This window comes from Rhopalosiphum padi, chromosome 3 (genome assembly GCF_020882245.1).
Source record: "Rhopalosiphum padi isolate XX-2018 chromosome 3, ASM2088224v1, whole genome shotgun sequence".
Lineage (NCBI taxonomy): Eukaryota > Metazoa > Arthropoda > Insecta > Hemiptera > Aphididae > Rhopalosiphum > Rhopalosiphum padi.
In genome coordinates this window covers 8,156,322-8,180,719 of record NC_083599.1, presented here as the reverse complement: position 1 = coordinate 8,180,719, position 24,398 = coordinate 8,156,322, and the positions used below count along the sequence as shown (strand labels likewise).

General features: G+C 31.9%; 2 protein-coding genes and 2 pseudogenes across 2 annotated transcripts; all 4 read right to left on the bottom strand.

The window, feature by feature from the left end:
* Positions 1 to 11,270: 11,270 nt before the first annotated feature.
* LOC132927301 (uncharacterized) lies at positions 11,271 to 12,169 on the bottom strand. Its single transcript, XM_060991813.1, is given in 4 exon segments — positions 11,271 to 11,433; positions 11,495 to 11,724; positions 11,726 to 12,018; positions 12,079 to 12,169. Coding segments are annotated over 4 exon segments (720 nt in total). The 5' UTR covers positions 12,155 to 12,169; the 3' UTR covers positions 11,271 to 11,312.
* Positions 12,170 to 12,258: 89 nt separating this feature from the next.
* Positions 12,259 to 12,936, bottom strand: LOC132924768 (uncharacterized; annotated as a pseudogene).
* A 477-nt stretch (positions 12,937 to 13,413) lies between these two features.
* LOC132924767 (uncharacterized) lies at positions 13,414 to 15,921 on the bottom strand (annotated as a pseudogene).
* An 877-nt stretch (positions 15,922 to 16,798) lies between these two features.
* LOC132928019 (uncharacterized) lies at positions 16,799 to 17,555 on the bottom strand. The gene is made up of 2 exons (XM_060992576.1): positions 17,309 to 17,555; positions 16,799 to 17,240 (listed from the first exon to the last, which is right to left on the bottom strand). Exons 1-2 carry the CDS (start codon positions 17,553 to 17,555, stop codon positions 16,918 to 16,920), a joined length of 570 nt encoding a protein of 189 aa, XP_060848559.1. The 3' UTR covers positions 16,799 to 16,917.
* Between the last annotated feature and the right edge of the window lie 6,843 nt (positions 17,556 to 24,398).

The window sequence follows — 24,398 nt, the reverse complement described above, 5'->3', positions numbered from 1 at the left end:
ATGTAGAATCAAGAAAACAAAAATATTGTTCCAAAGTAATTAAATAAAATATAGTATTATTCAATATTATAATGTTGTTTGTTTTTTTAGTTTTTAGTCTATTTTATATAATTTTTTAAAAAATTGAAAAAAATTGAAAATTTCAAGTGCAAATACAATCCCGATTACGGTGGCGGGGGGGGGGGGCAATGAGAACGCCGTCTCCGTGATATTTGATGCAGACTCACCAAACTTGCAGGGACGGTAGCCCAGGGTACTTGCTACGATGTGTGAAAGTTTCAGGACGATCGGTCGAAGGTTTGATTTTATATGATTTTTGGAAAGGAGATTGTAATTTGCCGGGTGAGTCCCGCGGTAGACCAACAATGTCAAATGAGATGACCGTCTCCGTGATATTTGATGCAGACTCACCAAAATCACAGGAATGGTAGCTCGGGGTACTTACTACGATGTGTGAAAGTTTCAGGACGATCGGTCGAAGGGTTGATTTTATACGATTTTCCAAAGGGCGTTTAGCTGTTGCCGGGTGAATACATCATTAGACCACCAATGCACAATGATTAAGATTAAGATTATTAAAAGTAGACCACTGGCGTGTCAAAGGAGGAAAATTAAGGATTATGAAGAAAGGCTACAGCAACATTTTAACACACGGTGTGACTGAAGGCGATATACGCTCATTTTAATCATCAATATTATATCAAAAATTTTATAATTTTATGTATATTATATCCCATTCCTGGAAAGGGAAGCGTGTCGGCTACCTTGTGAATACGTTTTTAGGGAAAACATTTGAACTGTTTAGCGATGAGGATCTGATTACCTCAGCAAGTCCGATGTACTGGCATCATGCGGCAACTGTATGATATATCGTAAGTTTGGAAACTTTGTGAAACACTTGGGATTTTTTCAATACAAATACCATATAGCTTAGATCCCCCCCCCTGATACAACCATACCATTTGCAGAGCTCTAAGTACAAAACTCGAGTTACTACGACTGTTTAAAGGCGAGTAGTTACGATATGATGAAAAACAGATATGTTCTGTACAGGGTGGATAGAGCACATTACAACTATACAGTATTTCTACTTTGAACAGTCACCAAAACTCCAATTTTTGTACCACCTTCATAAAAAGCATATGTATATATTCGTACACACGTCAGCTATTAGGTGTAAAAGTTTCAAAATGAACATCTAAGAATTAAGGCGTCCAGGGCTTATAACTGGAAAAATGATTATTTTGGTTGTAATCCAGCGAAAAATCGCGTACTTACCTGCCGGACGGCCGTTATAGACACTTGGGAATTTTTTCAATACTAAGCCAAGGTAGCTTAGGTGCCCCCGAATGCAACCATACCATTTGCAGAGCTCTAAGTACAAAATTCGATTTACTACGACTGTCCGAAGGCAAGTACATACGACTTGCAACCAAAATAATCATTTTTCCAGTTATAAGTCCTGGAAGCCGTAATTCTTAGATGTTAATTTTGAAACTTTTACACCTAATAGCTGACGTGTGTACGAATATATACATATGCTTTTTATGAAGGTGGTACAAAAATTGGAGTTTTGGTGACTGTTCAAAGTAGAAATACTGTATAGTTGTAATGTGTGTACCAATCTATACATATACCTCCCGGACGGCAGTAATTTGGATTTGTCGACTTCGAAACCTCCACATTATGTTACTATTATCATAATACAAACCAACATCTCTATGTATTCTAAGTTATACATAGAGGCCGGGTTGATAGGGACCAGGTGTCGAGGAAATTCACGGAAGGAAATCTTTGATAGAAATCGTCATCGATGTATGATGTCAAATAGTTTTTAACATTCTTCCAAGAACTCCTAATTTCCACGGAACTTTCGTCATCGGTACATCTTTTGTTTTATTTGAAATTTGATTTTAACGGTTTTTTCGGTTACCTGTCATTGCAATCCTTTTTCAACGGTTAATGAACTTTCAGTCGTCAAATAAGCATCATGGTTGGCATATCTAAGCGTACAAAACTTATACTTTTAATGTCAGTGCATACTAGATGTACTGGCAGAAAAATACAACGTTGGCCATTATGTATTTTCTATAACATGTTTAATATAGCTTCAATTAATGCATATGTTATTTATTTACATAATTTTTGCAAAAATAATACTTCAGGCTCGAAACCCTTGTCTCGTTTTCAATTCATGATACGTTTACAAGAACAACTATGTGAAGATTGGATGAGATCAAGACTTTCTATTCCCACATTGCCGACAAATTTGAAGAAACATATTGAAGATAGTTTAGGAATAAAAGACACAGTTCAACTACAATCTCAAGAAACAGAAGAGGAAACATCAATCAACAAAAGAAAAATTTGCACTTTTTGTAACTATAAAAAAAGGCGAATGACAAAAACTCAATGTGCAACATGTAAAAAACATATTTGTGGAGAACATCAAATAGTAACTTGTCCAATTTGTAATGTTAAATAACCTGTATATTACCTACACTTATATAATTATTTTAAACCTTTATAAAGTTATAATTTATGTTTACGATTTTACATTTTAAAAATGAGGAAAAATGTTTTTTTATTAATATTATTTACAATAAAGTTATCCAAAAGTTTAATTATTGTGTTTTTTATAAATTATATTTTTGATTCATTGAAAAAAAAACAATTAAAAATGGTTAAATGTTCATAATATTTATAGTATTCGTCATATTGACGAATGGTTAGAAATAAAGGCAAATAGATTACTAACCTTATTCTAGGGTTAAAAATGTACTATGAATATAGTTCAAGTTGTGCCAACCATGTATACAAAATTTTCATCTTATCGTAACTTTTACCTTTGTTTTAATTCAGAGCCATGATTATGAAGGTAATTAATAACATTGTTATTTTAATTTTGATTCTATTGATAAATTTCGCTAAAAGTATTTTTAATAGCTCATTTAACTCTTTAATGTTTTCGATTCCATCAGACATACATCAACATATTTACAGTCTAGTAATTTAGATATTTTGGCTGGTGTTAGTTAATAATATGAATAAATGACAACATTGCAAAGTCTCTGCATTTAAATACTTTAAGAATGTATAATTATGATGATGATACATTTAAATATAACCAAGAGTGTGACTATTACTACTTTTCACTAGATTGTGATAAAATGGACTCAGAAGTTAAAAGTAAAATGTATTAAAATATGCTGTTTTTAAATTTAGTTATATGTTTTGATAAAATCTTTGTCTTTTTTATGGTGTGGAAAATCATCAAAAACTACCAATGATAATCGTAGTTCAAAATCTTGCACAATATGTCTACATTTAATATACCTATTAAATATGCATTCACCTACATATTGTAACTTGTATGCTGCAGATAAATTTGTCTTAACACTCTCTGTTACAAAGGTTAAGTGTAAAAGAGCGAGCTTAAAATAGTTTAAATCAAAACCATCTTGAAGCATTTATGCTAATGTCTATTGAAAGAAATATTATATTGGATGCTATTGATTTCAAAGAAATATTGAATATAGTGAAAAAATATGCACCATTAATGAACCAGATGTTATCGGTCTAAAGACCAAAGTTAATTATATATTTATCTTAATTATAATACTTATGTTATAATTATTGCAATATGTTAACATTATTTATTTAACAAATAGTTATTTTTTGTAGAACAAATCTAGTTTACGGCACAAGCTTATTTTTCAAAAAGTGATCTAGTGTAGTTCATAGGAGTAGGGATCAGTCCTAAGATTTTCACAGCAAAAACAGGCATAGGATATTATGATTTCAATGCTGAGAGCATATATAAAGACGTTACTCCTATACTAGCTATAGGTACTCTAAACACTCTCTAAGCACTGTCATAATATAATTCTATATAGGTTAATAATCATATATAACCAATGATACTATATTAAATAAAATTCAATATAAAGAAAACATACGCCGTTTCGGCAATAATATAAGCAATATCATCAATTATAAGAATAATAAGCAAATTATAATATAAAATTTCGTTTATCAATAGTTAATATGTACAACGTTACCTTGACCGCTGCCGCCTGGCTGACCCGCCGCCCGCAGTGGATACTATACAGCTGCACGTAGACCGTTTTAATACATTACGCTGCTGCAATAGCCGTATATTACATTATAATATAAAATAGCCAGAAGTACCCGTGCATAACAAATCGCATTCCGCACCCACGTGTATTTTAATACGATAAAATTAATAAATAAAAAAAAACAACGATCGGCGCACTACGGCACTTGCCAGACGGCGCTTGTCGATACGAATACTTACGCAGTGGCGTGGTAAACGACATTTGCCTAATGCAATTGCTTAGACCTATTTATGTTGAGCTCAAAAAATTAAAGTTTGTATGGATAAATGATGGTTAATTAACATAGTATTTTTTTATATTAAATTATTGACGACGTATGTCCTTTAATGAAAATTCTAAATTAGCATACAGTTTTAGATATTATACAGTAAGTGGGTCATTGTTTGCTTATAGCTCGAAATATTCTCACCACGCCACTGTGCTTACGAGTTACGACCGTTTGTATTACACTTTACGTACCATCCGCACACGCGTGCGTTTTATTATCAAAATATTATAATAAAATGTCCGCACAACACGCCTGCGCGCGTGTATATTAAGCAAGCCACTGCACCGTATAATCTGACATATTATATTAAAGAAAAACAACACAGACGACATAATTATAGAGATCGCTTGTAAGCCGCAATCCAACATCAACGACACGTGTTATACACCGAGACATCCGTTTGGACGAAAACTACACGCGCGACGGCAGCGAAAACGGCACGATCACAACACAAATACACAACTGGCAGCAAACCGGCTGCGTTATCGCATGGTGCTTTTGGAAACGAGCCGATCACGAATATTCTCTGTATCTATTATACCATTGATTATACCAACGTGATTATTTTTAAATTAATTTATAGTATTTTCACTTGATAATTTCTGGGTTTTCTTCTCTATTCTCTGTACACTTCCAGGACATTGCCTGTAGAGACAGCGATGTACACAATAACAATAATATTATTCAGTTAAGTCGACGTAAAGTTTCTATTACCTATCTCGATTCTTGGTATTAGTATAATAATTACAATGATTTACGTCGAGACTGTCTCGCATACACAGACTAGAGCCTTGCATGGGTCAGCCCTGAATTAAGCCTTTCCCGACCCATTGGTAAATTGGACACGGGTATGCAGGGCCGCAAATTTTTTATAAGTGTACGGGTCTGAGTGGATACGATATCTAAAAAATAAAAACGATATTTCACAGCCAAAGTTTTTGTTGCGTACTTGCGTCTCTAGCTATTGACTAGCATTTTTCCGGGATGACTAAATATAAGAAGTGTTGTGTCAATAACGTGAGGATTCACGGTTCAATATAAAATATATGAAATACAGTAATATTAAGCGCAGTGTGGAATATGATATAATAATTATAAAACAATTCAATATAAATAATATAGGCACAGCATAGACATAATATATTGACATAATATAATATATTATGTCTATGGGGCACAGGATATAAATAATCGATATACACATATACAGTAAAACCTCTTTATAACGGACCCTCTGTTAGACGGAATCCTCCTTATAACGGAAAATGTCAATAGTCCCGGTTCAAACAATATATAAAATTGAACTCTTTAAGACGGAACCTCTACAAAACGGAAACGGAAAATGTTCGTAATCCAATTAGTAAAAATACCCTCTGTTAAACGGAAAATAGAATAATTTAAAGATAAATTACATACACTTACATAAGTATAAACTATATGTATGTATATACATATAACGATGAGCCAAAAATAAAAGATTTTAAAACTGCAATCTCATACTTAGAAGAATTACAAAGGTTTTCAGCCACCATTTCAAGTACAAATCTATTAGAACTTACAACAAAAGCCCGAGAATGTGCTGAACGTGCTGCTCTTAAACACAGAAAGCAATCAAATAATAAAAACTATTTTTCTTAATTATAAAAAAGGTACAAACATTACTTTCATTTTTTTTTAGTATTATACACAAAACAAATTTAAATATTAAGTCATATATGTATAATAATCTTATTGTATAAATTTACGTTTTACGAGGTATTTACCTAAAATATAATTTTTTTTAATACATACGTACACATACATAAATTCTTGAAACATTTTTTTTACCTCTCTAAGACGGAAAACTCTTTATAACGGAAAAATTGTTGGTCCCAAGCGATTCCGTTATAGAGAGGTTTTACTGTAGTAACTAAAAAAAATGTTATTTAAGTTCAAAAATAGTAGAATTTGAAACAACAAGAAATCTTATCGTAAAAGTGATATAAAATAAATAAAAACGATATTTCACAGATAATGTTTGTTTGAAACTGCTGTTCGTGTTCAAATTCCCACCGTCGGCGACCGGTTCCCGTACGCACGGAAAATACAATCTCCGTGAACTTTTACGTCCCCCCACTCTATCACAGTGCTTTTGACGTCCGCGATCATCAACGTCGCCGTGATAGCCGGTCGGTTGTCTTTTGCCGTCAACCAAGCTTGTCGAACACACTCCGATCATGGTCTTGCGTTTTCGCCGCGAATGCTTCTCATTATACTGTCAAGTGTTGTCGCGGTCGGCCTCTGGCGACTTGTCTTTGGCGTTGCTCCATTCAGAGTTCGAATCTAGGAATCAACGCCCGTCGTTGAATTGGTGCGGAATAAGTCACCACGTTATTGTTCCTCACAATTATGCGATTGAATCAACCATCGCCACGTGGTTGTACTGTCGGCTTTTACGAAGCCAGTCGTAAATCCGCAGTTATTTATTTGTGAACTATATTAATTATTATACGACACACGTGAATGCTGCACATACCTTCGACGCCCTATCTACGCGTCGTCGAACCTGCTGGTATCCGAGATGCGTATACTTATGTATATATACATATATATCGTCCAGTTCGCAATCGCCGCCGTCGCGAGGTCGTTCACCTCTCGGGCATTCAGCTGTACGCGCTATATTGGCTATACATCGCCGTGGGGCCGTCGTTGTCGTTTCAGCGTTTTTAGGACAGCCTTGACAGCAAATAAATTTGGTAATTTCATTTGCATACAAAAATAATTTATAGAATAATACTAATAAATGGAAAGTACGTAACCAAAAATATACAATTCAAAATTTATTTACCTCCAAGCTCTCGGACAAAGACACAAAAGTAGCGGTCTGTTAAATATCTAAATTACCTATACGACTCATATACAAAGACTATGAATTATTTAATATACATAATATTGAGTAAAATTATTATTTGGGGTAATTTACCAAAAACATAATTATAAAAAATGCACCTGACTTATGTTTGAATACTCATACACAAAATATATAAAGTTGATGATTGTCTTAATGATCCACTACATGTCTGTAATTTTACTCTTTGAGTTAGCGTAATTGTTTCCTGTAATTTATATTATTATTATTTAAGTTATGTGATCAGTTAATGGACTTCTTGTTTCATTGTTGTGAGTTTTAATGATGCAAATAAGTTGGAGTTGTATACAAAATGGGTTAAGACTTCTGACTGAATTTGTAATTTATTGACTGATTAAATCCTGTAGTTAAATTTTTTAATACTTTTTCAGTTTTGAAACAAATATTTATGACACTGTCACTTGGATAAATTAAACCACCTCTATCACCAACTTTATTTTTTAAGGTAATAAGAGAGTTTAAAAAATATACTTTATCAGTAGCACACAATGCATACTTGCAGGTATTATATTTAAGTGTGTTAGTAAGTTTATGAACTACAAATCCAGCTATAAAAACTATAACTTGTTTTGAAAAATAACTAAAAGAATAATCACTATGACTCCCAATATAGTCATGATCCATTATAAATGAATTTATATTTTGTAAATTTTCTTCGTCCTCAATTTTATTTGAATTTATATTAGTTGAATTGTTATTATTATACTGTGACTGGATCAGAACTTGAATAATGAAGAATGTCAATATCCTCTAAGGGAATACAATTTCCAGTGTTGAATTGTTTCATGTCAGTGGTTCGTTTTCTATAGGCAGAGCGGAACTGTTTCACTGTTGGGTTATTGTTGAACCCACCATGGGCACGAACACTACAGAAAAATAACTCTAGATGGTCTTGACTTAATTTATAAGCTTTAATATGTGATAGTTTATTAGATTCAATTAATGTCGAGTATAATTTCAATAAACTATTTAAAGAAACAATGAAACCTATAAAGCCAGTTTTACGTTTAGATTGGAGTACTGGTATAAAATTACTATCATTCTCTAAGATTTTAAGACCTTTGATATAAGTACAGAAATGATTTGTAAACAATCTAATTTCTTCAATATTTTCATTGCAAAGTGCTTTTTTGAATTCAACGCAATTGATATATCTACTATTTAATATATCAAACCCCTTATTAAACAACTCAATAAATGAAATTATAGCACCTGCATTATTAAACTCATGAAGTTTAAGAGTATCTTTACAAAACTTAAGTGCGTCTGCCACTGACTAACTTAATAGTTGAGTTGCCAGTTTAACCTTCATTTTCTGTTTAAAAAATAGTATATGGTTTTTTTCTTAATTTATTGGCAAGATGACATCCTTCCTTTTCCTGTAAGTAACATAAGCGTTGAATATATTCAAAATTAATTTCATTATTTTCATAATCCAAGAATATTTTCTTTTCACCAAACGCATTCCTCACCACCTTATCATAATATGATTTATGCGCAGGATCAAATATTGCTACAATTTTCGAGTCATCATATCCGGAAGCAAATGAAGTATTGAATGCATCAATTGTAAAGTTACAACCTAAAAGCTTAGCAGCAGTTATATTAGTTGAACAACCATCAAATGTTAAATTAATGATATTGATACCAGACAACACGTTTAATGCATGCCGAACAAGCCCTACTTTTTGTTCACTGTGTTAAAAAGTAACCAATTGGCAATTTCCAATTTTTGTTAACACAAACAACTAGAAAAACTAAACATTCTTTAGCTACTTCTAAACTGTCATTATCTATTCCACTTCCCATCTCAACTCGACCATAAATTGCCAGTACTTCTATCATACTCAAGATGTTGGCGTATAGCCATTTCATCCATCATTAATGCGCCAAATACAAGATCTGATGAATTCCTTACTTTCAGTTCTAAAAGTTTCAACGATTCACTAGTGAACCCTGGTTCAGCATTTAAATGATTATACCATTTGCTAAACGTGGCATAGTGGTACAAAAAATAACCCACCAATATTAATTAGCATTGATATATTATTTCTTTTAATAAATCATGTTTATCTGTCATTATTATTAAATACTCTACACTCTTGTTTATTAATAGCTTCAGGAATGAATCGATTATGTTTATTCAAGCATATGAAATTACCAATTTAGAAATCCCGTGTCATTCGTATCGCGAAGAAATGCGGTTACGTACTTCACAATAATATTATTTTATTTTTATGCCGCTATTTTGTTCTCGCTCGTGATAATATACAAACATATTAAAATTCATATAAGCTGATTAGAATCCGTTAAAAGACATTATTTTAGCCATGACGAAATAATATTTCAGTGTTTAAATTTTAACCCGTTGTGCCGTATAGTCAATTTCTTACAATGAGCTCGCGTATGAATGAAAATAATATTGTCGAGTGTTTGTTCGAAGATTTACCTTCCGATAGTGATAGTTTTACGTCTTACGATGATTCTGATGCCGACAAAACTTATTTACCTAATAAAGATGTTGAAGTAACGTAGGACAACAATTTATCCGATGATTTAATGGATCAAAATGACGACGAACTTGTAGAAATTTTAAATCTAGATGAAGGTAACGTTTTATTATTACCTAGTCCGATAAAAACGCGCAATTCGCAAAGGCAAATATATTTAAATAATTACCATTCTAATAGTCACATTCGTCGCCCCTTATTTCCGCCAATCAATCAGGACCCAACAAAATATCAATCAACAGAAACTATTGAATTAGAAAACAATATTGTCGAAAATAATTCAATGTATTATCACATTGATACATAATAATGAAAATGAACCATCAAATAATAGTTTTGAATTTACTGCTCTGACGTGGTCGAAAAATAATAACTTTTCACAAAATCCTCTCCCTGAATTTACGTGCGCCGATGGTCCATCTAATATTATTGATATTGAAGCTGAATACACTCCATATTCAATTTCTGAATTATTATTTTCAAATGATATAATAGAGTTAATAGTGTATCAAACAAATTTGTATGCATACCAAATAAAGATGAAAACTGGAAAAAATTATATTCCTACAGATACAAATGAAATAATGACTTTTCTTGGTATGAATATTTTAATGGGTATAAAACGTGATCCAAGCTATAGAAATTATTGGTCTACAGCTTTGGACATACATGATGATTATATAAGTTCTCTTATGACTGTAAATCGTTTTGGTTGGTTACTCTCATCTTTTCATTTAAATGACAACTAGGTTATGGCAAAAAGGGGCGAAACAGATTATGATAAATTGTACAAAGTTCAACCTTTTTTAAAAAAAATTCGAGAAAATATTCAAAAATATTACTACCCACACAAAATTATTGCAGTCGATGAATCGATGATTAAGTTCAAAGGGAGGTCAACTTTAAAGCAATACATGCCGAATAAACCAATTAAAAGAGGTTACAAGGTATGGTCGTTAGCTGATAAACATGGATAACTTTGGAATTTCGATTTATACACGGGTAAAAGAGGTGACTCTGTCGAAACAAATCTTGAAGGACGAGTAGTCAAAGATTTAACAAATCCACTACATCATAAAAACATAACCTGTACATTGATAATTTTTTTACAAGTGTACCACTTTTGGCATACTTGAAATCAAAAGGTATTTTTTGCTGTGGAACTGTTAAAAGTACTAGAAAATATTTGCCAAAGTTAGAGTTAGATAAAAACATGACCATGGGTGACATGGGTATTTTCCATATGGAATTTATTCCTAAACAATGTACATTTTATAAAATATTTGCACTAAGAAAGTGGTTTGTAAATAATTTTTAAAAATATAACAATAAACATAATTATATTTTAACATTGTTTTTTATTTTTATTGCAACATATATGTGATAACGTTTATCATAATATAATATAAGGTTATAGATTACATTTAAAAAATATATAACAATATATACACGGTATTTACAAATTAGAAATATATATATAGTTTTAATTATTTAGTCATGTATTCCCGTAGAAGTAATATCATTAAATCTTTCTCAAAGTCATCCCACTCACGACCATCAGCATCTATCTCATGATCTGGCCAATCAACAATCTGCTCGTTATCATCTCTATAAAATTATAAATATAAGTAAAATAATTTGAAAAATATAAAATAATTTAAAAACTTACTCTAAACTATAATGACTGTAAGCCAGTGTATGTATTTTATCGTCTAGCACCACTCTTTTGTCATCGTAGTTGTTGTATGCCAATTTATTTGTTCGTATGGTCATCAACTGGTGTTTGAATGATCTAATCGATACATTATCTCGGTACACCTCCACTCCAGCTTGGCCAAACAAACACCTCCTATGGTCCTTCAACGTTATGTGGTTTTTAACCACATGCTGCCTTACCCCCCTTAGCATTGATCTTTTCACCGGCAACTTTGAACTTACCGTCTTTATCTCTCACCGCATCATCTTCTCCTGCATATATGTTATACGCGTATGATTTTGCACGTAGTGCACAAAACTCCGTCATCGTATGTCCTTTTAATTCATCCGAGAAAAACCCAGGCACCTTCTTCCTAACTGTAGTGTAGCACGGATGGATAGGAGGCAAGTCCGCCGTGTCTAATCTATCCATCAAGTTGGGATTCCCAATCAAGTCTTTGTAAAAATCTTCAGTTTTAATAAGGTATACCAATGAATCTGGAATAATAATAATAAATATATTATGTTTATACTTTAAATCAGTTTTAATATATTTACCAGTATCAGTATACATAAGTTTGATATTATCACCATAGTGCTTCTGCATCACATTGTAGTGATAATCGTACATCATCGTTTTCGATATATCCAATACTGCAAATCCTATACAAAATATGTTAATAAATGTAAAATAGAAAATTAAAAGTAGATTTACCGATATATATATATATAGGTTTATCAAATTTGATTATTTTGTTTTCCAGTGCCATTCAGGTTTTCGCTATAGTTGGTAGCATGTTTAAATGTCTTATTAATAAGTTTTTGTAATCGTCTCTCACACGACACCAACTCCATCTTCATTTCCTTCCTTTTCGATTGCATAGTCTTCCCTGAAAAAAGAAACTGTTGGTGAAATAGTTAAATTGGATTAAATAAAGTAACATACCAAATACAGCGTTGTTCATTAATTTGAAAAAGTCTTTCTCAAAGTCATTTTTCGCCTTCTGCCTCATCTCAGTGTTGAGGTTAATATAATCTGCCAACCATGCAGACTGGCTAAACTCTAAAACTCTATGTACTTATAAATTAAGAAATAATGTTAAAAATTTAATTTAAATCTTGTAAAATAAAAATATTTACTTTTTCAACTATTAACCCATTTTCATTTGCCTGCTGCAGGTTCCGGTAATGTATAATATAATTTTTCTTCTGCCATCAATTTTTTCACCTTTGAGCCTGGTGGTATACCGTTTTGTGGCAGGATAGGCAGTCATTATGCTTATCATGTAAATTTTGTGGGTATGAGACATCAACTTTGTATACTCGCCCTTTGTCTGACGTTGGTGACATCTCACTCAGTCCGTTCAAGTTGGATTCAACCCAATTAAAGTCACCGTATGGCATATACCGACTCATAGCCAAGCCATAAAGATTATTACCTGTAATGTTTAAGTTTGAAAAATGAATAAATAAATAAATATATTTACAGTCCTGGTATATCAACCTCAATTTCTTCTTAGTTTCGTCATAGTCTGGGGTCTTTATATTATTCGCTTTGGCATGTCTCATGCTTGCCTACACTAATCCACCACAAATACCTATGAAAAATATACAAGATTATTATTATACACGCATTTTTTAAAATTATATTGATATACAAACCATTCTCATACATTAATAACATATCGTAATCACTCAACAGCTCCAACTTTTTCCCGGTAAACTTCAACATCGCGTCAAAACTCAATCCTAGTGCAGTAAAATAATACGCCGCGTCCAAGTTGTATGTCTTTATTCACACATCACGAAAATTTTCAAAGACGTCCGCCAGCAGCAACACGTCGATTTTCAAGTACAGATCACTGTACTCAGCCAGCGTCCTGCAGCTGAAGTGCTCCCAGACCTCCTTTGCGTGCGTGTATTCATCTTCCTTTATCCCCGACTTGTTTAACGTGCTATAAAAACTCCTCTTGCTCGGTAAACTCGTCTCGTCCAACCTGCTCCAACTATCCGTGTACTCATACGGGTATTTATTTGACACATATTTGGAAAACGATATAAATTTTTCCTCGCTATTCGGTATCGCGGTAATAGCTTGGGTATCGTGACCAAGTTCTGTCACTATCAGGTGCGTGTCATAGTTGGACAAGTTATGGAAGTAGCACGGTACAAAAACGAGTGTTTGTAGTTTTTGGTTGCATACATTGCAGAGAACTTGACGGTATTTTCCTGTGAGATGGCAATGGTCAGCTGTCTTACGATATAGTACGATATAGAAGGTTGGCTAAACTCGATTTTTGCATAGATTGCAGTGCGTCGCTGCTTCATGAACTTGTATGTCGTCTGCGGACATATTTATCGGAATATTCGTCTTCAATAATTTCTCTATCTTTAATGCTATTTCAGACACGGTTTCGACAAAATGCCTCGTCACGTCTTGTCGACTCTCACTTTCTCGATATAATATTGGTTCTGTTGGTATCTCGTGTCTCGCTAATAGGTCTGTCGGTACGTCATTGCTCGCCTTCACAATGAGTCCATAGCTCATCGCTTCATGTCTGTGCATTATTTTTGTATTTCTCCCCTTCTTCTCATCCGTCTTCATCAGTATCGTCTCGAAATCTGCATAAATTACTTTGGGGTGTCTCTGTGTGTTTTTCCACGCCTCGAATTTCTAACACTCACTTTCTTTCGGCATCACCGGTAATATTGGCTGATGTGCACCGCATATAAGCTTATGTTGAGTTAACGCCTCACGCCCATTCAATTTATATTTATATCTCCGATTGTCAACGCCGGTAAAGCACCTTTTGCAAAATACGACACTCTCTTTATGTCCAGTCTTTTGAGAGCGTATGAGTCACGAAAAATTCGTTATATATACGTAATGCGATCCGCTTTCGTCTGCTACCAACAACAGATCAAAGTGGCTGGCTTTCTCCTCATCAACGACACGTAGCGGGTACACCTCGTACGTCGGATATTTACGCGGTGGCTGGAACTTTTTGTCTAACCCATACACATTCACAGAGACAGTCGGGTTATTATATTCGAATTTCTGAACGTCGGATAATGGTGTTGGGAACGATATACCATTGAAATTGTATTTGTCCTCGTGTTGTCTATAATTCTCACCGATACGAAGTTTATTTTCCCCTGTCACATGCTTGGCTAATACAGCCCACTTGAAGCACTGTTGGTCTGCATTCTGAGGATTTATTGTACCCCGTTTTCCATCGATATACGCAGGCAGCGGTATGTATGACGACCTGCCCATCGGAGTGTATTTGTACACGGCCAACAATAGCCCATCTATAGACTCCAGGGTAAACCCGCTTCCTCTGCTAGTATAAGCTTCTTCCTCGTCCAATAACTTTATATAAGCCCTTTCAATAATCTCAGCAATATTACTTCCCGAAAAAACTTCAACTGCTGATGTTTTAAACGCTCTATTTTCAGATGAATTAGGTACGTTTGGTCGGTTATACGTAGCCTCCAGCTTCAAGCTAAATTTTATTGAGTGATTTTTCAGCATGTCTGACAGAGCCGGTGCAAGAGGACGTAGAAAGTCGGTATAATTTTTAACATTATTCAAATTTTTTGCGAAATACCAGAAGATTTTTCGACCCACTGACGATGAAATTTCAACTAACCCGGGGGACTTCACCATATCCATGCGCGCTTTTTTCGCCTTAGCAGCTGATGTGGAGTTGGCTGTGGAAACTCGTTTGCCGTTTACGCCCGTAGTTGTATAAGTCTTAAAAAAAAAAAAACCCTAATAAATCTAAAGAAAAACTAATTATCCTAAATAGTATAAAAATTGTATGTATCGTTTAAAATTAAATCTACCAAACCGGTGCAACCCACCAGCATATAAATAAAATTTATGATTTATACGAATCTTTGAAAATTATATCTCATCTATAATATTAAAAATAAAACTAACCTGTATTATCGTCTTGAAATTTTCATTTTCAAATTCGTCCATAGCTGCCATGCAAATCTCGTCCTCGGATACCATGTTCAAGCCACCGGCCGGGATATCGGGGACGAAAATTTGAGGGGCAATCTGTATGTCTCCCTGTGGAGCGACGCGAGGCGCGAACTGTATGACACTCGGTCGAGTGGGTTGAACAACAATCGGTGCAGGCTGACGATGAGCCGGAACAATGCCTTGGAAAAAATATTAGAAATAAATTAATATTAGATATAAATTAATAATAAAAATAAATAAGTATACATACTATGCGTGTTTTTCATATATCTATTCAGATGAGATTTGTAGCTGAAGATCAACGCACAAACAGTACACGGAAAACGAACACCGTCATGATATTGTTGGTGAGCAGTCAAATTGTCTTTACGCGTAAACGCGGATGAACACTTATCGCATTTAAACATTTTTAAATTATATAAAGTAAAATAAAATGTGAAATAAAAATTTGTTAAGGCTAAGTAAGGCGAGTGGTTGAAAGACGTCGGACCGTCGTCTCGCTGGTTCTATATATTGAGTTGATGTATACCGTGGGGAGTACTGTGCACAATTGTCTGAATTAAATCCGTGGTATGTAGGTCCATCGTTCACATCGATAGGCTAAACAAAATAATACTTTATCAATATATATCATCGAAATAAAATAATACTTTATCAAAATAATAATTACGTTCGGCTTGGATTCCCGATTTTGTGCACAATATGTTGCCTGCGTAGGATTTATCTGCGAACATTCACCATCGAAAAAAGACGTTGAGAATAATTGTCCGCGGCGTTATATCCCATGGTTTGGTCGGTGGTGGTTGCGCATCGGTGTCATCAGTATATTGAGGGGACGGTGATAGGTTAGTTACGCTGGCATCCGCAGGTTGGAATAAATACTCAAAACCGGTACAAAAATTTGTAATATAATTTGTACGAATTTGTAATCGTATTTTGGAAATTTGTACACCCCCCCAAATGGGGGAAAAACACTTTTTCATCTCGGATGCCAGCGTAACGTTACTCCAGCATCCGCATTCATGATTTTTATCTTAGACACTCAAAACCGGTACAAAAATTTGTAATATAATTTGTACGAATTTGTAATCGTATTTTGGAAATTTGTATTCCATTCTAACCTATAGATCTAGACAAAAACTGATTGTAATAATACGTTACCTATTTAAAAAATAGTAGAGATCAATCTTAAAATTAACAGTAAACATTTTCATAATAAAAAAAAAGATAATAATAAATAGTATTAGATTATTTGGTTATAAAATCTTTTAAATGAACTGAAAATTATAAACTTGAATTAAATTTTACATATGCTTCTCTGCTTTTAAAAACCTTTTAAATAAACTAATAAATCAAAAAAAAACCAATCTGTAAATTAAATACAACTGTAAAAGTAATGATAATTAAACCGTAAAAAACAATAATTCTACATCATTTTCACTCGATAAGCGTGTGTTTTGGACTTTGATTTTTGTGTCATCATATGTTTCCCATTTACAGTTTTCTCTGAAAGCAGATGCTGTATAGTGTCCCATGGCATTTCGCAATCCTCTCCTGTCTCCACCATAAAAACTTACTACTCCTCTTAATTTGAATATTTTATCTCCAACTTTTACAAATTTTTCCAAATCATCTAATTTAGATGTAATTGGACGTGCGTAGTTTTGTTTTATTAAATGAAGTGGAACACTCTCAATATTTCCCGTGCTAGTTGATGCTTCTAGATCTAAATAAAAGCATTTTATTACATAAAATATTTATAAATTTTTTTTGGTTCAAGCTAATAATATTTACCTGAAGGAATCGAGTTCAATTCGATAATTATATGTGTTGTAGATTCCACTGTTATACTTCTTTTATTTCCACAGAAAGAGCAATTTTCTTCAGAGTCCTTTATATATTCTTGCAGATCATTTGCTATATTTATTCGACCATCGTACACATTTAATGAAAGCTGTGTAGATGTGACTTTTAACACAGGTACAGAACAAAAATTGTGGTTACATTTACTAGTTTTTATAAATGAAGGCATTTCACTCATCATTTTATTTGCCATGGATGCAGCAGTATCAGTTGTATCAATCGATTTAAGACCACCTACTAAAGTTTCAACTTTATTTGCGAAAAATTGTAGCAAAAGTAATGCTCGATTATAATAAATTTGTTTAACTTTTTTTTCAGTAATCATTTGCAATGCTATATTTGAAGTCAAATTTGATGAACTTAAGTCGCTTAAATATTTTCGATAAACCCCACTGTCTGCAGCTGATGTTGCTAAGAGTGACAATATCGAATCAACCGAACAAGTATTGCTTATAATTAACTTTCCATGATCGGGTACCATAATTGGTTTGCTAAGTAGAGAATTCCCATTTTTCAAAAGTATAATTGAAGTTATATTTCCCTTTTTATTGAGGTCTAATAATTCAAATCCTGGTTGTCGAACAAGATAGGAACGCGAAGATCGTGAATTTTGTAGTTTTCTTTTTCTATTCCAACTTTCTGTTGCTTTATTTTCAGCTATAGTTGAATTTTTTTTATCACAATCGAGACAAATTCTTGGTTCTCCATAACCTTCATCCGTGTTAGGAATTCTAATGGAGCAACCAAATAAATGAACAGCTTTTTTACACTGTATACACTTGTAAAGACCTGTTGGGATATCTCCATTTCTGCAAAGTTGGCATTGAATATTTTTTAAATCAGTATCAAAAATTGAACTTTTATTATTTGTTTGGTGCTCGTTTACGTCAATAGAAATACATGAAGATAATGATGAATCATCAGTAGAATTGGCAGTAGCATCACTATGCTCGTTAGACTTAAAATTATCGTAGAGCTCATTGTCATTCGAGTATGTGTTCAAGTCATTATCAGTATGGCTGTGAGATAAGCTGATATCATTTTGATTCATAAAATTAGTATCGCTTATTATCAAGAAATCATCTTCATAAGCCATTAAGTCATCATTATTAATTGAATGGGATAAGCTTACATTATTTTGATTATCATAATATGTGTTATTATCATTATTACTACGTGAGCGTTGATCGAGTGACTTTATCGTTTTATTATCGTTTTCTCCTTGTAATAAAAGATGATCGCCTCTATAATATAAAATCAGTTCTTCTACAAATGAATCTACTCTCAGGGGCAAATGACTATTTTTGAACACACGATTTTTTATATGATTAAAATTACTCTCAATCCTGCTACTAGACGCAGTTTCTTCTCCAAATCCAAAATGTTGTCTCATTATATCGGACCAACAAGGAAATAATTTAAATGTTCTTATAAGGATAGGTTCGAGTGCAAGTAGATATTGTGCATTATCGGAAATTCCCTTTACATCTTTAACTTTTGATCTAGATTTATCAGCAATACTTTGTGCCCAATCTTTGAAAGTCGTATTGGTGTTAGATGTATTTTCATCATCAGTATTATATTCATCAATGCTGCTAGTTGTATTGTTTGGATCTGGTTCATTACACTCATCAGATTCTACTAAATCTATAACACTGGTTGTTACTAATGATTGTAAATAACGCTTGGCTTTATAACAAGGTGTCCACGTATTCATCCCCTCTATATTTCCATCAAATTTACTTAAAATGACATCGAATAATGCTTCTAAAATCTTTTCGGCATCTTTAATTGATGTACAGAGAACGAGTAGTCCCATAGTTCGAGTAATAATTTGTTTTGTGCTAGGATAAATAGAATTTTTTATTGGGCCCCATTGAGTCACAAGATGTATAAAATGATTTATATCGTTTCTTATATAGCATAAAGGTATTTCTATGTCTTCGTTTTTAACCACCAGAGAGAAACATGCATTCAGATATCTGTCAAGAGATGAGTATTGAGTAAATGCTTGTACTAGACCAGACATCAGTGCTAAAGATTGGTCACTGATTACTACTTTTGGAGGTTTGACATTACATTTTAACCATCTTTTAAGCCACATAAATATTGCCAAATTGTCATGTTCTTCTGATAGCATCGAAAAGGCAGTAAAATTTTTATTATTTAAATTTATAACACCTTCATACAAAAATATAGGACCAGTTTTATTTCTTTTAATTTTTCGGCAACATCCACCTGTAGCATCAAATGAAATTGTAGGTGTACTATTTTGGTTATAATACTGTTTATATATTTGTAATTGTAACGGGCTCCAAAAATGAATAAAAAATTTATCTAGACCAATACCATGAATGGATGTTGAAAATGTACTATTGTCTTTCATTAATTCTAATGCTTTAATTGGATCACTGTGAAATCTAGTTGCTGATGCTGCTCTGTGCTTAAGAGCTCTTAAAGCATTGACATTAGGTATTTGAGCAGGGATACTGTCACCTTTAAAATTGAAAAATAAAATAAAATAATTTTGTTAAAATTGGATTAGTTTATTTACAAAGGTATAAGGTTAAGAATTGTACACGTTATACACATTTTTTAGAATCTACAGTATAATGTTTATTTAAATAAATGCTGCCCAAAAATATCAATAGTAGGTACTATAATAATATATTATATAATATCATAATTACCTTCTTTCATTAAAACATTTGCTTGATTTCGAGTATAAATCGACGGATCCATTCGCTGACTCAGCAATGCGTTTAAAGCACGTTCTTTTTCCGCACCCATAAGTCTCCGTTTTTTAAAATGATCTCCATTAAAATTTCCACTGTATACGCATTTCATAACTACTCTAAATTATTAATAATAGTTGTAAAATATAATATGAAATAATAACTTATATTATATTAAGACAAGTATATGAAATAGGTTTATACTAACCGAGTATCTGCTGCTGGTACTGAATCTATCCTTCCGTTAAATGATGAATTACATTCTGAACATTGTCCTTGTATGGTAAGAAAAACGATACCAGAAAAGCTGACCACCGGCCTTTTTTGAAATTTAAGACAACAAGGTAATCTTGTATGTAAAAAAAAGTGTTGTTGGATCACATTGCTCCATTCATACGGAGTAAGTATATTATAAGTTCTATAACCTCTCTTTTCGCAATGCACTGTTTGACGAGGTTGAATTAATTTCCATTCATCGACAGAAAATGTTATATCAAAAATACATTTTTCATAGTTATTAGAATTTAAATTATTTTCATCAGAAGAAGATGTATCATAATATGTTGTAGAGTTAATACCATAATGTTCTAAAAATTATAATTAGAATAAAGTTTATAATGATTCTAAGCTAAATCGAATTATTATGTAAACTAGGTATATAAAATGTATATATGTACTTACTTTTTACTGTGTGGGGGGAGTTTACATCTGTTTTATTAGCAGGTAAAATACCAAGAATATTTAGTATATTTCCACCATTACGAGTAACACGAATACGTATTGATCCTGGTGTAACAACATCTTGAATCCCTTCACTTACACTGGACGCTATTCTTCGCCACACTTCTGCGTTAACACCAGCAATATCTAGATTAAAACATAATTTTACTGACAACAAATAGGCACCGACAATGTTCATCAATATGTTCAAGTAAATATTTGATTTGTTTCAAATAATTCCAATTTCAAATGATGGCGTAAACGTTTAATTTATTAACAAAGCGTTTAAAGAAAACCATCTTAAACTCGTCTGATTTAGGCAAAGGTGTCAGATTTAGTTTGAAATATACTACCTATGAACATTTTACACTTTTCTTAAGAGAACCATATATACCCACAAAATCAAAATTGACAGACTTTAATCACTAAAATTGTAAGAAAAATATAGTTACCTAATATAGTAATCCCTAAATCTGACCCTAATTATAACTACCTTACTCAAAAAAAACAAAAAGATTGGTAATTCTTTTTATAATACACAATTTTATTGAAACGTAAAAATACAAAGTATTTTACTTCGAAAAAATTGTATTTACTCTACAAGATATTTGTTAGAAATAATAATATATATTTTTTTTTTGTTATTGATCTTGAAATTTTTTAATTTCCGCTTCGACAGCTGAGGCCATTAGCGTTACATAAAAAATAATACATATATATATATAATTTACAATATTGATATTTTATCTTAAAGTAAATTCATTAATTTAGTTGCTTTTAGGAATTCTATTGTGTTGATTTCATTATAATAATATTTGTTAACAGTATAGGTAATAATTGTTTTACTTACTTTTACCATCGAAAATTTCATTTTTATTTTTTAAAACTTCTTTATCAACAACAGATGGATCGACTTTTGGTTTTCTACCTGCCTACACATATAAAACATTTATTAATTTAATATCACTAACGACATATTTTAAAATATGAAATAGAAGATAGTCTAGGCATAGATCAATGTTATTATTAATTATTATGTTCATATTGTGTAGTATGTACAATTTTTAAATTTAAGAAATTATTTAAATTCCACATATTCTTACACTTCTAATAGGTACGAGCGGTATAATAATCGTGTAGTAGGTAAGAAACATTTAAACGAAAAATTTCACAAATTTTATATGCGAAAAATAAAGTTATTCATTTTAAATAAATAGGTATGCTATTAGTTATTTAAAAAAAAAAATCATTTTATTAGGTACGTTATATAATAATAAAATATTAGTATATATAATAATATTATAATATAATAATATTATTATAATAATATTTTAATAAAAATAAAAAAAAAATAAATAATAATATTTTTATTTTTTATTTTTTATTTATATTTTTTTATTTTTTAATATTTTTATTATAATATTATAATATTATAATTATATTATAATCCTCATTTGTACCTATATAAATATAGTATATACTATATGATAATATTGATATTATATTATATAAAATGTACAGATGTAGGTATACGTTTACATGTAAATTTAAATATATTATTTATAATGCCTAAATAATTATTAAAATATATAAAATGTAAAAATTGTTAGTCAGTATTACTAGTATTTACCCGTAGTTTCACCCAAGGTAATTATAATATATTATAACATTATATTATGATGATTAATAATAGGTACTTACCATTATAACGACGGTGAAATTGAATATTATTATAAATAATTGAATTAAGCAAAATAAAAACTCGGAAATCAGGAAATCTGATCACGGAGAAATCCAAACGACAAATGATCGTATAAAATACTAATCGGTAATCATCAGAAATCATATTATTACAAAATTATTTTTAATTTATATTATATAGACCAAAATAGCTATTTATAACAATAGAGGATGGTCTATATATATATATATATTATATATTATATATATATAACAATAAATAATAGAGATGGTCGCTACGATGACGCCCGTCAAAATTAGGAAAAACCAACAAAATATCTGCTGCACGTCGCACGTGAATAACCACAACATAAACTTAACTATTACCATACAGTTAAAATAAAAACTGCACGATATTTATCATATTTATATTTTTTTAAATAAACAAAATAAAATAGTATATTATGATTAACAATTATACATAAAAATATTACAAAGAATACAATTATATTAATATGATATAACTGAGTTACTACTTTAGAAACTAATTAAAATTAAACAAGCTTAAAAAATGAAGAAACTCTACCAGCATTGCTTATTTGCTTAAATTATCTCTAAGTATATCAATAAGGAATATTGTACGTAATAATATGTAAAAATACAAATACATTTGTTGTATAATTTAAAATTATTTGGAAATAAATCATGATTATATACTACAGCTCTACGGTTGATGAAATAACGTCACGCTGGCGCCCGACGTTAAATGTTGATTTTGCACATGTTAGGAAGGTGTACCTCTACTATTTTTTAAATAGGTAACGTATTATTACAATCAGTTTTTGTCTAGATCTATAGGTTAGAATGGAATACAAATTTCCAAAATACGATTACAAATTCGTACAAATTATATTACAAATTTTTGTACCGGTTTTGAGTGTCTAAGATAAAAATCATGAATGCGGATGCTGGAGTAACGTTACGCTGGCATCCGAGATGAAAAAGTGTTTTTCCCCCATTTGGGGGGGTGTACAAATTTCCAAAATACGATTACAAATTCGTACAAATTATATTACAAATTTTTGTACCGGTTTTGAGTGTCTAAGATAAAAATCATGAATGCGGATGCTGGAGTAACGTTACGCTGGCATCCGAGATGAAAAAGTGTTTTTCCCCCATTTGGGGGGGTGTACAAATTTCCAAAATACGATTACAAATTCGTACAAATTATATTACAAATTTTTGTACCGGTTTTGAGTATTTATTCCAACCTGCGGATGCCAGCGTAACTCACCTGACGGTGATGAATATTTTTTCGGAGCCATAATTATGTGATTAGACATGGGCAGTGAATATGATGATGATATCATCGGCGACAATGGCGAAATGGGGTCAACGATTAACTAAAAATAATAAAAATTAAATACCTATTTTATAGAGCCAGTATTAGGATTTAATTACCTCTGGTGACACCCCCCCGCTCCACCGTTGTACCCATTGTTCAGCTAATTGGCTTGTTGCAAACATTTTCAGCTGGCTAACAAAGTTAAAGTCGGGATTCGTCGTGATTCGAACATTCCTGAGGTTTTTAATAAAAATCAGCATTTCTTCGTTTGTTTTTGGTGGTGATTGCACATTGGTAAATTCTCGATCAATATAATTACCAATCATCGCAAATTGATTTAAAGCAACTGGTCGTATGATATTGGTTTTTCGTGTGACCGTTTCGAAAATACTCTCCTCCATGTATTGTAATTTCAACAAGTTTTTTCGATCGAGCAATACACGACATCCTTCCTTTTTCTTCGACTCTATGACTAGCACATTTTCCCCTCGATACACCATGTTCGATGTGACGGTAAATTCATCCTCTAGAAAAATCTGTT

What these genes read in the sequence shown, in the direction of transcription:
- LOC132928019 (XM_060992576.1), bottom strand. Translation starts at nt 17,555, where the DNA reads ATGAGTGAAATGCCTTCATTTATAAAAACTAGTAAATGTAACCACAAT. An exon ending in ATTGAACTCGATTCCTTCAG is followed by an intron (nt 17,241 to 17,308) that starts GTAAATATTATT and finishes GCTTTTATTTAG; the next exon opens with ATCTAGAAGCATCAACTAGC.